A 16875-nucleotide genomic window follows, 5' to 3' on the forward strand; every position below is an offset into this window, starting at 1 on the left:
TAATTTCTGTCCAAAAATTTTAAGATCAGTTGACTCTTACCAACAAAGCTTTTAAAAGCATGTAGCGTGTCATGTAAAAACCATCCCAGATTTGAAAAATGACAGTGATATCAAATAAATGTTCTTAACCTACAAAGCTTCATGTAGAGTCCATCCCAGAATTTAAAGATCAGTTTACTGTAATGCCAAATCCAGGTTTTGATAAACGTTTGACCATAAGAGAAACTCTTATTAAATAATGTCGTGTGGTCAAGCCACTTGACCTGGATACAAAGTCAGTTTATAAAAATATGTAGTTTCATGTAATCACAAAATTTAAAGATGAGTTGACTTGAAAACCATATCTAGTAAAATGATGTTTTACTAGATTTACACCGACTTTAAAAACCACCTGACCCTGATTAGAAGTTCTTGACATCGCAAAGCTTTAAAATAAAGTCTAATCGATCTAATGTTTCAAGTAAAAAGGTCCATCACAGAATTTTAAAGATGGCTGTGATACAAAGTAAAAAAAATCTTTTCCAGAGCTTTTCCATTGTTTCCATTATCTTTACACAAAAGGGTCTGTTGAGTGAGCTGTCAGTCAATTCTGCAAACCGCTGAAGCTTTTAGTGCCACCTGCAAAGACATGGGGGTGTCAATTTTGGGAGGGGTGTGTTTGATTACCCTGTAGCTAAAACCAGCCCTGGAAGATTATCACGCGCACGCACACACGCACAAACACACATAGCTGTTGTATAGCTGTTCTGACCACGGAAATATCAGAAGCCTTGCGTGTTCACGGCCAACCCATCCGAGCCTTTCGCCCTAACCCTCGGGATTGGAGCCACTGTGGACTTGCAAAGCGGTCACCACAGGGCCAGGCAGTCGCCTCCCTTCTGACACTTCCTGGTCGCTGCATCTCTTAGTCTCGCCGGCTGACGTGTGTCACATGTTGCTGAGGCTGATTCAGTGTCTTCCTGTTTCCTCCCTCCTCGTAGATCCACCGCGACGGTGAGGCGTCCTTCCAGCAGCCACTCGACGTGCAACACTCAGGTAAGATTCACTTTCTTGCTGTTTTTAGTGACTTTAAACTGACTATATATGTCAATGATTGTTTGTTTGGTAACTTCCCTGTAGGATGAAACCCCCTTTGTCAACTTGCCCTTTTGTTTGTGAAAATAGTTACCGGTAATTGGCCTTGTGACTTTCCACACGTACAAATGATACTGCCCTATGTGACAGACACTCTGACTTTGAGGGCTCGGGCTACTTGGTCTTGCTAAGAGTGAATCACGCACACTGGAAAAAAAAAAATTACTTCCTCTCTACGACCTTTATTTTCTCACGCACTAGCATGTTATTTCTGTTGAGACAGAGCACAAGTATTGCAAATAAAACTTTGTTTTTCTGGCATAATGTCAGTTTTTGTGGGCTTTTGCACCTTGAATACAGTGAACTCAAGCTATTTGCGGGGGTTAGGGACAAAAACCTGTCCCGAATAGCAAAAGAAAATGCAACAACTAGACGCTCCCTCTAAAATCTTTTGCAATTGCCTATATTATTAGTTTATACCACAAACTGTGATAACAAAACACTTTAATCTATGGCTGCACAATATGAAAAAATAAGCCCTGCGCCATATCTTGCGATGTTAATAAATAAATCATTTTATAACATACACTTTACATGAGAAAACCAGCACACGTCTCTTTTTCACTCAAGAAAAACTATGCTCAGTAGAGCACAAAAGTATATGAAGTCAACCTGTATTTAAATGCATGGCGTTTCACATAATGCACTTTTAATAAGTGCTCCCACTGAGAAATACAAACAAAAATGACACTAATAGTTCCATTTTAAGCACCGTTTGTTCCAACTGTTCACTTGCTTTATCTGTCATTTTTTTTTTTATCTTTCTCTGTCTTTTCCTAATTTTTTTTTTTGTGGCTATGATGATGATGTGGCTCTGTATGGGACTGTTACGTGGTCTGGACATGGACTAAAGTTCTCCAGTTAGTAACCTGTTTTAAAGGATGTCGCCTCGATCAAGCGAGCCAGAGCGAGCTGTTTAGCTCCAGTCCTTAGCTCGCTACCTTGTTAACTCACGGCCTAGTGAATGTAATAAATAGTTAACTTTCCCTAAAGTGTCTCAGTTGTGTGCATCTACAGATCCAAAGCCGTTCCGCCAGCAGCTCACTGTTTTGCGAGCACAACAACAAAGAAAATTTAGCGAGGCTAGAAAAAAAGTATGTTGTATTTATGGAACGATAACCCGCCCTCCTAGCACCAAGACAGGACATTTACATTTAGTGGATAATGATTAGCTGAAGCAACACACACACCCGCACACACACACATTTTTGCATTTGGTCCTTGCTGTCATCACTTAGATGTCAAGTGATGACAACAAGGACCAAATGCAAAACCAGCCAGGCTTTCAGAATAGTGTTGAGCCCATACTGTTTACTTTGGTACAGTGCAGCATGGTGGTTAGTTGGTTTAGCTCACACTTCTGAGGTACAGCGTTCGAACTTTGTGCTCCAGCCTTCCTGTGTGAGGTTTTCATGTTCTTTCTCCGTGCTTGCGTTGGTTTTCTTTGCATACTCAGACTTTGTTTCATTCCAAAAACATGTTTTGGTTCATTGAAAACTCTCAATTAACCATAGGTGCGAATGTGAGTGTGAATGGTCGTTGAACCAATGGATAATTTACAGTTTAAGATGACTTTTAGTAAGAGTAAGAAGCGTACAACCTGAACTGGTCGCCAACGAATCACAGGGCACATACAGTGCCACCAGAAAGTGTTCACACCTCTTTACTTTTTCCACATTGTGCTATGTTACGGACTTATTCTAAAGCTAATTTGAGCATAGTTTTCTTTTTAAAAAAATATCTACAGAAAGTATCCCATAATGACAAAATAAAAATATATTTTCAGACAGTTGTGCAAAATTATTGAAAATGTAAACATTTAAACATAATAGGTACATAGGTTAAGTATACACACCCTTGGCTTAATATTTTGTTGAAGCACCTTTGGCAGCAATCACAGCCTCAAGTCTTCTTGGCTATGTCTCTACGAGCTTGGCATGCCTGTTTTGGAGCGTTTTCTCCCTTTCTTCTCTGCAGATCCTCTCAAGGTCAGTCAGGTTGGATGGGCAGCCTCGTGGACATTGATTTTTAGGTCTTTCCAGAGATGTTCGATTGGATTCAAGTCCGGGTTCTGGCTGGGCCACTCTCGGACATTCACAGGTTGCTTCTGAAGCCACTCCTTTGTTATCTTGGCTGTGTGCTTTGGGTCATTGTCGTGTTGGAAGGTGAATAGACGCCCTAGTCTGAGTTCCAGAGCACTCTGAAGCAAGTTCTCTTGAAGAATTTATCTATATTTGGCAGCTGTCATCTTACGCTCTATGCGGACTAGTCGCCCAGTTCCTGCAGCAGAACAACAGCCCCACAGCAAGATGCTGCCACCACCATGCTTCACAGTAGGGATGGTGTTAGCCAGGTGATGACCAGTGTCCCTTCTTCTCCAGATATGATGCTTGCATTTCAGGCCAAAAAGTTCTATTTTGGTTTCATCAGATCAGAGAATTTTGTTTCTGCAGGTCTGATTTCTCCGGGCACTCCGGTTTCCTCCCACATCCCAAAAACATGCATGCTAGGTTAATTGAAGTCTCTAAATTGCCCGTAGGTGTGAATGTGTGTGAATGGTTGTTTGTTTGTATGTGCCCTGCGATTGGCTGGCGACCAGTTCAGGGTGTACCCCGCCTCCTTCCCGATGACAGCTGGGATTGGCTCCAGCGCTCCCGCGACCCTCGTGGGGATAAGCGGCTCAGATAATGGATGGATGGATGTTCTGGACTGACTGCCAGACCGGATTATTATTTATATTATTATTTTGTTTTAAGATTGTTGTCACAATCTTTGCTGTCACAATTGTTGCTGTCGGGCCAATTATACATTACTCGTGCGCTCGCTGTAGTAGTCTCGCCACCCCCCACTACTTGCATAGCTGTTGTTGACCAATACTGGCCACTCGTGCTTGAGAAGTATCTGCACCATTTGCACAATTAACATTGTACCATATTATTGCACTACTTGTCACTTTAAACTGCATACATTTCTTAAAGTCCCTGCGCCATTTGCACAATGGTCACTGCACCAGACTATTGTTCTATTAGTCATTTCAAACTGCTCTAATTGCTAGAGGACTCCACATCATTTGGCACAATTGTCCCAAAAAAAAAAATACAAAATTGTACCGGCATTACCACATTACTGGTAACCTTTGATTGCTCAGTGACTGTTTTCTTATGTTTTTATGTCTCAAACGTATTCTCTGTCAATTGACTGTCTGGTGTCGTACTAGAGCAGCTCCAACTGCCGCAGACAAATTCCTTGTGTGTTTTTTTACATACTTGGCAAATAAAGATTCTGATTCTGATGTTGTTTTTAAATACAAATTGTAGCTTTTGTGGCAAGTTCAGCCATATTTGCAACTTAACCGAGAGCTACCGCAATTTCTCGTGTATAATGCGCACCCATGTATAATACGCACACAATACAAGTTGACCTCAAAATTCTGGAAACCCCTTTTACCATTTTTACAATGCATGATTTTGCTTCTACCCATATGATCAAAACATGAAATATCTGTATTTGTTAGTTTTTTTCAAAGAATTATTCTGAAGTTAAGCACTTTTATTTGAACACGTAATACTTTTTTAAATTGACTTGCTCTTATTTTGAAATTCACAGCCCTACTTTTATTTATTAAATTGGAAAACACACAGTTGTGCTTGTGTTTGATTACCCAGGAAGAATTTGTAAGATGGGTAAAATTCTTTAAAAAAAACATGAAGGACCAGGGGAAACACTTAATTTTATTTTATTGGGATTCAAATTAAACGGTCAAGCATTTCAGATAAGCATTATAGTTAAACAAAACATAACCATAAATAAATTAATGATAGTTATTGTTCAGTCATCAGTCATATTAAAAAAAACAACAACAACAATATTTCACATATTCTGCCAGGGTATGTAAACTTTTGAGCATAACTGTACATATATGCAGTCATATGTACCTCTGTCAAATTGGAATGAAAGTGTAGGCTACACCTTTCTCATAACCTCTAGGTGGCGGTGGCATTTTGGAGTGAAAGTGTACAGCTTTTTCATAACCACTAGATGGCGGCATACAGTTATAAAATGCCAATATTTTTTCTATTTGCCCCATGCCTATGTATAATGCGCACTACAGGAAGTCCTTGAGTTACGACGTACTCGACCTACGACGTTTCGACTTTATAACGCCTGTGCCTCGTCCGCCATCTTGTCCCCAGTACCATAGTGTTTCTGCTTCGCTAGTGTATAGTGCTTGTCTGTGTTTGTGCACCGGGAGTAGCTTTGCCTTTTTCGCCCTCCTTTTTTTCACCCTCTCAGCAGTAATGGTAAGTAGAGCATCTTGTTTTTTTATTTTAATGTATTTTAGTTTCTTTATACGAAGTGTTAACCTTTCCTTCTACGGTCACCTGACCGTGGTCGGGAGACGCCTTCTCCAGTGCCGAGGTTGTCCTCCTCGGCGTTAACTCCCTTCTCTCGTTGCACGGGTGGGGGGGGGGGGGGGGGGGACAACAACTTGAAACATCAGAACAATGAGCTGCGTTAAGCGCAGAAAGAAACTGCCTTTTATGTGCGGTGGGAAACAGATGTAATTTTGCTGAATAGATACGTGTTGGATTTATCTTACCCAACATTATAAAAAATAGACACAAAAGGAATGAAGACACTGGTTTCTTTTTCTCATGAGGAGGGCAGGGCGTATGGGAGATTGTTCAGATCACAGCCTCTCAACACGCTCTAAACAATCCCCCCCCCTCGCTCCTGTATTTATTTGAAATAGGAGGGATTTACAAATCATAATGTTCTAAGCAATAAGACACAACACAAAATATTTGATAATAAGAGGGTTTTTCCCAGACATAGTATTCTAAACAATAAGACACGACACATAATATTTGATAATAAGAGGGGTTTTCCCAGACATAGTATTCTAAGCAATAAGACACAACACAAAATATTGGACCAACACTTGTCCCGACCCGACCACATCCGATCACGTCCTTGGTCCAGGCGCCCTTCCATTGGATGATGCTGAGTCATCTTTTCGAAGGCGAGACATCTAAAATCGTCCATAATACTAATGCAAGCTAAGCAAATAAATGATAACTTCTACAATTTATCTAACAATACGACAAGAAATAAAGAGCAGTGGTGTCAAATGCGACTAGAACTGATGCTGATTTGTGAGTTTCATACTCTCTTTGGTCAAGTCTGCTGCACCGTTATCGACCGCAGGTGTTTTTTGCCCCCACACTGTTTTTATTGAATACCAGCACAGACCTCAGAATGTCCAGCATGAACTTTTTACACATTTTACAGTGGTGTCACGGAGAGTTGCTGATAAATCAGCTCCAGGCATCCTTAATAAGCTGCCCTCTGATTGACTTAACCATGGTGTTTGCTTGTTAGGACCCCAAACAGCCCCGAAGCTCCCGGCAAGTCACGTCCTAATGATGCTGGATATTTTTTCTTCAGGTTGAATGTGGTCAAGTTCAGGGTTGAGACCTTGATCCAAAAGATGCAAGCCTTTTACTTATTCACCCCTGCATCCATTATACTTTCACTTTTGAGGGTCACCGGAGAGCTGGAGTGTATCCCAGCCGACTATGTCTGAGCGGCGGGGTACACCCTGGGCTGATCGCCAGTCTCAGACTACCCAGAGAAAACCCACACAATCACGGGGAGAACATGCAAGCAGTCCAAACATAGATTCAAACTCCGAACCTGTTTTCCTCAGAGAAACATTTTATCCACAGGCTCCACCAAGCTGCTGTGTCTGGAGTCTATCCCATCTGGCTAAGCCAGAGAGGCTGAGTTCATCCTGAAATGGTCGCCAGTCTTTTGAGTACCCTGGAGAACAAAAAAAACAACACAAGCATGCATAGAACACCCTTGTTCTATCTGTGCCTAGATTCGAACCCAGAACTGTTTTACTGTGAGGCAGATGTGCTTGCCTCACAAAAGCAACTGCAATTGAAAAAAAAGCAATCTTTTTTTTCTTTCTTAATTTTTTGTTTCCATTGTAAATTGGCCCAAAATGTCTGAAAGCATGCTTCCATTAGGATACCAGTAGTATGATGTGTTTTGTTTACGTCGGGAAGCTAGACATGCTCGTATCTATTCATTCGTCGGCACAATTGTCAATTTTCTGCTTCGGTGGTAATTAAAATTTAGTGGATTACAATAGAGATTACAAGATTTGCTTTGCTTTACATTGGATAACATCAGCATCCTACGGTGCTTTCAAAATCTGCCATTTTGGTTTGAATCCGCCATTTTAGGGGGATTGTTTTTTTGTTTTGGCTGTTTTCTGGAACATTTGCCTTCTTTTTGGGGGGCTGTGAGTCCATGCAGGCTCTAAAAAGTGCATTATTGCGACTTTGACACTGACTTTGCACATTTTTTGGGACAGTAACGCGTTAATATGGGCCATAATTTTTTGGGCTATGAAGACTCCATATGTACTAAAAAATGTGTCTGTAGCCATTAGTTTCTACACTAACTCTGCAAGGAGTAACCTTGTTGTCATGGAGCGCTTTGCTCAGATTTAACATTTGTCGTCCTCTGAGGATAACTGGCCGGGGAACCAAAGAGGGGGAAATAAATGAAGGCTTTAGCTGAAATCTGTCTGTCTGGAGAAAACACAAAGGTAGTGACTCGGGCTATGAAAATGGAAGGAGGGTGCTGTGTGATAGCAAGACCTGATGGCTGCTTTATCCCCTCCTATTTCCTCATTTGTCGGGATCATATCTTTTCTGTATTGGTTTTCCTTCTCTTAACAACATACATTTTCTTCCTGAGTTGTATGTGGCCGCCTTTTTTATGATGATGCCCAACACTTCTGAAGGTGTTGTAAAAGAGGGATTCGTGGTTGTCTTGATCTGTGGCACTCGAAATGCGCTTTGAATACAGACCGGCCTCATCGCGTTGCGTCCCCCATGAGACATGCTAGGTTTTACTGATGTCTCTCACAGATGTGCCTTGAAACAAACATTTCTGTGTGTCGTTCCAGTTGTTCCGTTCCGTTGACCTCCAGTCGCAGTCGAGGATGGGAAGAAAAAATCCCCCATTTAAATAATGGTCTTCTGACTGGACTCCCTCAAAAGAGCATTAAACAACTATAAATCCCTAAATGATTTAGACAGGCGTGTTCAGCCTGGTGAAAATGCCATTTTGGGTTGAAGCCCCTCAAAACTGACAACATAGAGCCTCCCAGATTAAGACAAAACTTTTATTTTCAGCCCTCAAAGCCAGTTTCCCTTAGCAACATGAAATCTCATTCACATATATATCACACCAAAACTCGCAAGAGCCCATACCTGAAAAATCACAGGAAGTCTACCATTTTGGTTTTAAGCGGCAATTTGCAGTAATTTGTCCTTATTTATTTGTAAATGACAGCAGTTTACCATCCGCCTTAACTGACTTTCTCCATCAATCACTAGCCATTGTCTGTCTCCCACCCGTACAGGCAGCAGTGCCTTGAGACCATCAGAGCGAACATTGAGTAACTTGCAGTACTACTACAAATATTGACCCAGTCCATTACATCATTGCTTGTTATTTTTAACTTCATTGCTATTAACCATTGTTTATTGAATTTAACCATGCAAATCCAGCCAGCATGATCACGTAACATTAAATGAAATTTCACTATTGTGCTATCCCCTGATTCGTCACCTGTTGTGTGTGTGTGTGTGCGTGCGTGCGTGCGTGCGTGCGTGCATGTGTGTGTGTGTGTGTGAGAGAGAGAGAGAGAGAGAGACAGACAGACAGACAGACAGCTCTCAAAACTTGCACTAGCCTGCAAGGTTTGGTGGACAGGTGCGAGAGGATGGAGACACACACACTTGCAATTGCGATGCTGCTGTCATATGAATAACAAAAGGTTAAGCCAGCTTTCAGAGGCTTGAATCACTTTCATGTCTCGCATGTTTGATGTTGCTTATACAAGGTACATTTATTCTCAATTCTTCAATATGCGTAACAAATACAGACGATTGAAATTACAGTACTCAAGGGCCCGCAGTGCTACAAAAGACAGTACAAATAATATCAATATAAAAGCTAAATAAACTATAGTATATACAGTATAAAAAGTATTAATTGAATCGGTAAATATTAAAGGTCAGGTGACGTGTGCAACATAGTTAAGGTCAGAGAACCAAGGCTAATAACACATTTATAAATTAGATGACAAAACCCCAATGCTGCTAAAGTGATTAGTGCAACCCTGAGTGTGGCATGTGTGTGTGTGCATGTGTGTATTGTGAGTCTGTGTGCATGTGTGTATTGTGAGTGTGTGTGCATCTACATGTTTGCGGGGCGTCAAGACTTTAGGTGGGCAGAGGACAGAAGAGGTAGCGGGGCAGAGCGGGCAGAGAGTTCAGATTCCTGACAGCCTGATGAATAAAGCTGTCTTAGAGTCGGCTAGTCCTGGCCTGCAGACTCCGCAGTCTCCTGCCTGATGGCAGGCTGAAGAGGCTGTGTGACGGATGGGTGGCATCCCCCGCTATGTGGAGGGCTTTGCGGGTGAGGCGGGTGCTGTAAATGTCCTGCGGGGAGGGAAGAGAGGTTCCGATGATCTTCTCAGCTGCCCTCACTATGTGATGGAGAGTCTTGCGGCAGGATGCGGTGCAGGCTCCGTACCACACAGTGATGCAGTTGGTCAAGATGCTCTCTGGTCCCTCTGTAGAACGAGCACATGATGGGGGTCGTGGCTCTGGCTCTTCTCAGCTTGTGCAGGAAGTAGAGACCCTGGTGAGCTTTCTTGGCCAGTGATGAGGTGTTGCTGGTCCAGGAAAGAGGTCCTCGGTGATGTGCACTCCCAAGAAGTTGGTGCTGCGCACCCTCTCCACCGCAGCACCGTTGATGTTCAGGGGAGCATGCTGGGAGTGCGCTCTCCTGAAGTCCACAACAATCTCCTTGTTTTTTTCAACGTTCAGGGAGCGATTGTTGTCCATGCACCACCCGGCCAGGTGGCTCACCTCACACCTGTTGTCTGTCTCGTACCCGTTGCTGATGAGGCCCACCCCAGTTGTGTCGACTGCAAACTTGATGAAGATGTTGGAGCTGTATGTCGGTGTGCAGTCATAGGTCAGCAGGGTGAAGAGGAGGTGGCTCAATACACAACCTTGAGGGACCCCCGTGTTCAGAGTGATGGTGCTGGATGTGTTGCTGCCGACCCGTACTGCCTGCGGTTTCCCTGTCAGAAAGTCAGCCGCCAGTTGCACATCGACGTGTTGAGCCCCAGCTGGTCCTGTTCGTAGATCAGTTGTTTAGGGATGATGGTATTGAATGATGAGCTGAAGTCTATGAACAGAATTAAATTCCAATGGGTTGTCCAAGTTGACACCAAAATTACCATGACGTTTCAAATGGTGTCACTTGCTCTAAAAAGGCGAGTTAAGTAGCACAAATTGAAAGGTATTCATGAAAAGAGCAGCGTGGGCAGTAGGTATGTACTGTAATAATCAATTGTTGTTGTTTTTTTGTGAAAGTATGTTATTGGGGATTTTAGAGGCGATTAAAGTGCTCATTCTAATATATATATCTATTTTTTTTTTTACTTCCACAAAGATGGCAGCCACTCGTCACATTACTACTATTAGTATAGTTGACTTGTCATGTAGTAAGCAGCCAGGACAGAGACATCGGGTAAAAAACTTATAAAATCGGGTGAAAAGAAACATTAACTAAAAACAAATAAAAAGTAAAACTTACTTGAGAATCCCAGGTTTTTTGAGGCGTATTTTCGCTGAAAATTGTACTTCGACTTTGGAGGAACGGTATGACTTTAGCACTTCCACTGTGTATCAATGGGCCGTCCCCATTTGTTTCCACAAAGCTGACAGCTCCCCACAGTGTAAAACACATACACGCGCACACACACGACCTTAAACTTCCTCACTTCCTCTCAGGACAAAAATGTTCTGTGGGAGGACAAAGAATAACTTCCTCTCTCGCAGAAATGAAGCAAAATGAAAACATTGTCATCCGATTTGTGCCTGTACTATGACTAAAGAAAGCTTTGGACCGTTGTGGTTTCTTCCTTTATTTCCTTAAATGTACAAAAGCTGCTTATCATAATACTCGTTTAATGAAGGATACTATATAGTTTTTTAAATTTGTGATCTCATTGCTCCATTGATTTAGGCTTGACTTTCCCCACAGAACCCAGCAAAGCAGGACCACTGTGTGCACTTTCACACAGCAATCCCGGAATCGGATAGTGACACAGCAGCAGCGCCAGGGACTGTTGTGACCTATTGGGTCAATCCCAGATTACAAATTTAGAATGGTGACAATACGTATAATTTCGGAAGAGGACGACGTCCCTGGAGCCGCATTTCAATATGGTTCAATCGAGAAACAGTATATAACATCTTAAATGTTGGTTCACATGTAGAAGGCTTAAAGTGAGTGGGAAAAAAAGCAGTATTAGTAGAAAGGTAGGTTTTTCACAGGTAGGTCTTTCGCATAGATTCCGCAAAAATATGGCGCATAGGAGACTTAAAGGGAGGGAGAGCCATCATTTATTTCCCTGTGCCTGTTACTCAAAGCTTTTACCCTGGTCCTGGCAATCAGCTTTTTTAGCCAATTTCACAAAATTGGAAAAATACACAGGTTGACTGAAGTTCAGCATATCAACATTAACCCCCTAGTCCATGTACCTTTAACGTAGAACAGCGACACAGGTAAAAGCTGATTTTGACAATATGAAAGCGCCTTTAGAGGGTCCGAAATATCCGGTATCGCATCGCCAATATGCGACGAAAAATGTGGTCTTTTGGCGCTGGATTCCTCAATTTCTCCCGCTAAAAGATGCGATTAAGTTTACAGAAAGTAAAACCTTTTTCTGAGCAGCCAGCAGCTCTCAAAACAAAGATTGAACCGTTTATTTCTAATAACTCGACGAAAAGAGCGTGGATTGATATGAGAAATGGAAACTGCGTAGCAGGCAGGAGGTTAACAGAAATGCGATCGCTGTTTGTTGCAGAGCTGTCAAATGTTAGGGCACGTCTGTATTTTGTTATGGAAATTACTGAACGCTGACTTGTTCCGGGCGAAACACTGAGTACAAATTTCTTAAATGGATTCGATGAAATAAACACTATATATTGTAGGCCTGTCATGATCAAATCTTTTTAGAATCGATTATTCTATAGATATTTCGTTGAGTACTCGACTACTAAACGGTTAGCATTCAATGTTAGTATTAGCATGCTATCTTAGGTAAAAAAACGAAACTACCACTCAGCTCACACATACATCACGTTAGAAGTACATTACACATCTAACAGTGTACACCACTTGACTAACATGCATGTGATATGGTGTTCATTCACTAATAAGTTCCATAGACACGCTATAGGCTTTAATTGCTTGTGCTGGGACCACTAATAATAACACTGGTTGTATTATTGTAACTCGCAGGTTCTTACAGGTTTTTCGACACTATAAAAGCATCTCACTGCACCACTAATCAGTGCCTTGCTCATTTCCCAGATCCTGTCCAACACTGGCCTTTTCTGTCCTCTCATCTTGTTCTATGGTTAGCTGTTGCATGCGCCCCCACCCACAGATACAAACAAGATTTTACTTTGTAACGTTGCTTGTAGTCAAATATCTAGACTATTGTTCTGCTGTGGTTCACACCCATATTCCCCTTGTCCGTTCTGTCCCTCGATCTATCCCCTACAATCCTTTTCTGTCCGGCTGCATTTTCAATGAACCTCAGAATGATTAAAAGAAATAAAAAAAGAAGCAGGGGAAGTATTTTAAACTCCCCTTTGCGCAGCAACACTTTTCCAGCACAAAAGGCATACAGATCCACCATTCTGCATGGCTATGCAGCTGAACAGAAAAAATAAAGGAAACCACAGACTCATGAACTATATGCAGGGTTGCTACAATGGGATTTGTGCTTTCCCGCAAGGCAAAAATTCTCTCGATACATACCATTACTTGTTCAAAAGGTCAAAATATGCCTTTATATATGGAATAGAGTGTTTAAAATATTTGGGTAGAAAAGCATCAATTTAGACAGTGATTTAGTACTTACTGGAACCTTTATTCAAATTATTGCTTAAAACACCGATCTGAAAAATAGCTACACAAATCTCACCAATTTTGTAAAAAAATGTGTATAGCATTTATTGCTATACAAAATTACTTTTGTAGAGCAGTAAATGCTATACAAAATGTAAAAGTATTTCAGACCCTGCTTTAAAACACAGTCATTGTTTTCCTTTCCTTTTTAAATCGCCTTTCCCACAGTTTATGCAAAATTGGCACATCAGATGTCACAGTTAAGCTGGCATTTAGCCACACGTCCCATTCACTCAGCTGACATGATTCAGGTTCAGAATAAGAAAACTTTATCAATCCCCGTGGGGCACGCCTGTTGGACTACCTCGGAAGTGGGCAAATTTGCTGGTCAACCTGTGTTGGGTCCTTACAGAGACCAGTGTCATGGAAAAAAGGCGGGCAGTGTGAAAAAGGGGCTTAAAACACATAAACAATAGTTGTTTTCCTTCACACATGAGCCCCGAAAACTCTTTTTTTAGTCAAAGACAGTCAGCCATTGAGCCACTTGGAATTTTCACACCTTCTCACATTTCAAGAACTTGTCTTACCCTCCTGCGTAATAGACTTTCTTATTGTGTTCACATTATGAAGTTAAATGAATTGTTCTCAGTAACTTCTTTATCTCCAAGGTGTTAAATTTTGACCATTCACACAATATGTCGTTGTCTTTTCAGGGTCCTCGCGGTCATCAACATTGCCCGCATTATCCAGCAGGACGGTCAGCAGCAACCGTTGTTTCTTGACTACTCACAGAGACTCGGGCAGTGACATCGAGAGCTTGCTGAGCGCCGAGGTGGGATATGACAGCTTCTTTATCAAGGTTTGACCCACTAAGGCGAAGGCACCCATTGTGTAACAGAAGATCTATTTTTGTCATAAATGAAAAACACTTTTGATAAGGTTAAGCTACATTAGGAACTCCATCAAGGTTGGGAAAAATAGTTTGTTTCAACATCAGAATATACACCTACGTGGGTAAAATGGTAATTGACAATCAAATATTGAGTGAAATATGGTCTATATGTAAGGGGAAATGTCAAATATGATGAAAGTCGTCGGATAATAAGTAAATTTTTTTAAAGGGACAATGTTAAAGTAAAAAAGTAAACAAAAACATGAAAACTTTTTTTTTGAATGAAAATCGGGAACAATTGTAAAAAAAAAAATATATATATATATATATATATATATATATATATATACATATATATGTATTTTTTTCCCCCAAACAAGTTTTATATTGCATCGAGTCCACTGACATTTTGGACCAGTGTACTACCTAATCTACTCCAGACTACATTTCACACAACTCTCACTGCTATTATTTTCAACGTAAACAGGTTGCAGGTTGCACACACTGTGTTCCCGTTGCAACCAAGTGAGAAGTGAGTTATTGACATGCGATTGGCTTGCGGACACCTCGGCAAGACACGTGCACTGAGAGCTTCTCCCAGTTGTGCTGTGCAAGGATAACAACATTAAAGGCCTCTTTATACTCCCGCGCTCATGCGGCCGACAGCGCCTGCATTGCATCACGTGACCGTTTTAGTCACATGCTGTAATGATTTACTCAGCGTTCCCCTTGCTTCCACCTACGACGCCGCCGTCTTGATCGATTTTGCAGTATAATTAAACATGATCTGGTTATCTCGGTCCATTTGTTCAAGCAGACTGTTCCACGGTTGCCATTGTTGTTGCTTTGTTCCTTGTTCCAGAAAGGAAAGTGCAACCCCAATTCCAATGAAGTTGGGACGTTGTTTTAAACACAAATAAAAACAGAATACAATGATTTGCAAATCATGTTCAACCTATATTTAATTGAATACACTACAAAGACAAGATATTTAATGTTCAAACTGATGAACTTTATTGTTTTTAGCAAATAATCATTAACTTAGAATTTTATGGCTGCAACACGTTCCAAAAAAGCTGGGACAGGGTCATGTTTACCACTGCGTTACATCACCTTTTCTTTTAACAACATTCAATAAACATTTGGGAACTGAGGACACTAATTGTTGAAGCTTTGTCGGTTGAATTCTTTCCCATTCTTGCTTGATGTACAGCTTCAGCTGTTCAACAGTCCGGGGTCTCCGTTGTTGTATTTTACGCTTCATAATGTGCCCACATTTTCAATGGGAGACAGGTCTGGACTGCAGGCAACCCAGTCTAGTACCCACACTCTTTTACTACGAAGCATATTAATAACCCTTTAATCCATTGTATTGCCATTTAATTCTTCACACTCTTTTTACATACCCCTTAATAATTCATTTTTACATTAAACCCTTTCATACAAACCTCAACATTTATAGCATATTATACTTACAATCATTTCTCCCCTCACTACCTATATTACAATTCCAAATTACACCCTATTTATTTAAAAAAAAAATTTTTTCCTCTACACAACCACAAATCCCATATTCATATTCCCTCCCAAACAAATCCACCTACAAACTCATCTATTTCTCTCCTTTTTTAAAATTTATAATAATCATCCATTAAAATAATCTTAAACTTAATTCAATTCATTCTTTTCCATACAAACATCCATTAAAATTTTTCCCACCCTTTTTTTTTTTAACTTTTTTTTTTTTTTATTTTTTCCCCACCTCTTTTCCCCCCTACACAGTGGTTTTGGGGGGGGGGGGCCCCCCCCCCCCGAGGGGGGGGGGGGGGGGCCCCGGGGGAGAAGGGCGGCACGGTGAACGACTGGTTAGAACGTCTGCCTAACAGTTCTGAGAACCAAGGTTCAATCCCCAGGCCCCGCCTGTGTGGAGTTTGCATGTTCTCCCCGTGCCTGCGTGGGTTTTCTCCAGGCACTCCGGTTTCCTCCCACATGCCAAAAATATGCATGGTAGGTTAATTGACAACTCCAAATTACCCGTAGGTATGAATGTGAGTGCGAATGGTTGTTTGTTTATATGTGCCCTGCGATTGGCTGGCAACCAGTTCAGGGTGTACCCCGTCTCCTGCCCGATGATAGCTGGGATAGGCTCCAGCACGCCCGCGACCCTAGTGAGGAGAAGCAGCTCAGAAAATGGATGGATGGATGGTTTTCTGAAGTGTTCCTGAGCCCATGTGGTGATATTCTTTACGCATTGATGTCGGTTTTTGATGCAGTGCCGCCTGAGGGATCGAAGGTCATGGGCATTCAATGTAGGTTTTCGGCCTTGCCGCTTACATGCAGTGATTTCTCCAGATTCTCTGAACCTTTTAATGATATTATGGACCGTAGATGATGAAATTCCTAAATTCCTTGCAATTGTACGTTGAGGAACATTGTCCTTAAACTGTTCGACTATTTTCTCACGCACTTGTTCACAAAGAGGTGAACCTCGCCCCATCTTTGCTTGTGAATGACTGAGCAACTCAGGGAAGCTTTTATACCCAGCACCCACCTGTTCCCAATTAGCCTGTTCACCTGTGGGATGTTCCAAACAGGTTTTTGGTGAGCATTCCTCAACTTTCTCAGTCTTTTTTGCCACCAGTCCCAGCTTTTTTGGAACGTGTTGCAGCCATCAAATTCTAAGTTAATGATTATTTGCTAAAAACAATCAAGTTGATCAGTTTGAACATTAAATGTCTTTGTAGTGTATTCAATTAAATATAGGTTGAACATGATTTGCAAATCGGCGGCACGGTGGACGACTGGTTAGAGCGTCAGCCTCACAG

The 16875-nt window shown here is 41.6% G+C and overlaps 1 protein-coding gene across 14 annotated transcripts in view; it reads left to right on the forward strand.

The window, feature by feature from the left end:
* The window catches only part of LOC133474115 (A-kinase anchor protein 13), a 226047-nt gene that overhangs the window by 112568 nt on the left and 96604 nt on the right, over positions 1-16875 (forward strand). For 13 of the 14 annotated variants that reach the window (XR_009787354.1, XR_009787353.1, XM_061765461.1 and 10 more), the window contains exons 10-11: positions 981-1035; positions 13872-14017. Coding sequence is in view for 12 of the 14 variants with exons in the window: in XM_061765461.1 (XP_061621445.1) it covers positions 981-1035; positions 13872-14017 (201 nt within the window). In the remaining 2 variants the exon portion in view is untranslated. The remainder of the gene's footprint in view (positions 1-980; positions 1036-13871; positions 14018-16875) is intronic. The other variant, XM_061765458.1, reaches the window with a different exon arrangement.

Source organism: Phyllopteryx taeniolatus, chromosome 2 (assembly GCF_024500385.1).
Source record: "Phyllopteryx taeniolatus isolate TA_2022b chromosome 2, UOR_Ptae_1.2, whole genome shotgun sequence".
NCBI classification, from domain to species: Eukaryota; Metazoa; Chordata; class Actinopteri; order Syngnathiformes; family Syngnathidae; genus Phyllopteryx; species Phyllopteryx taeniolatus.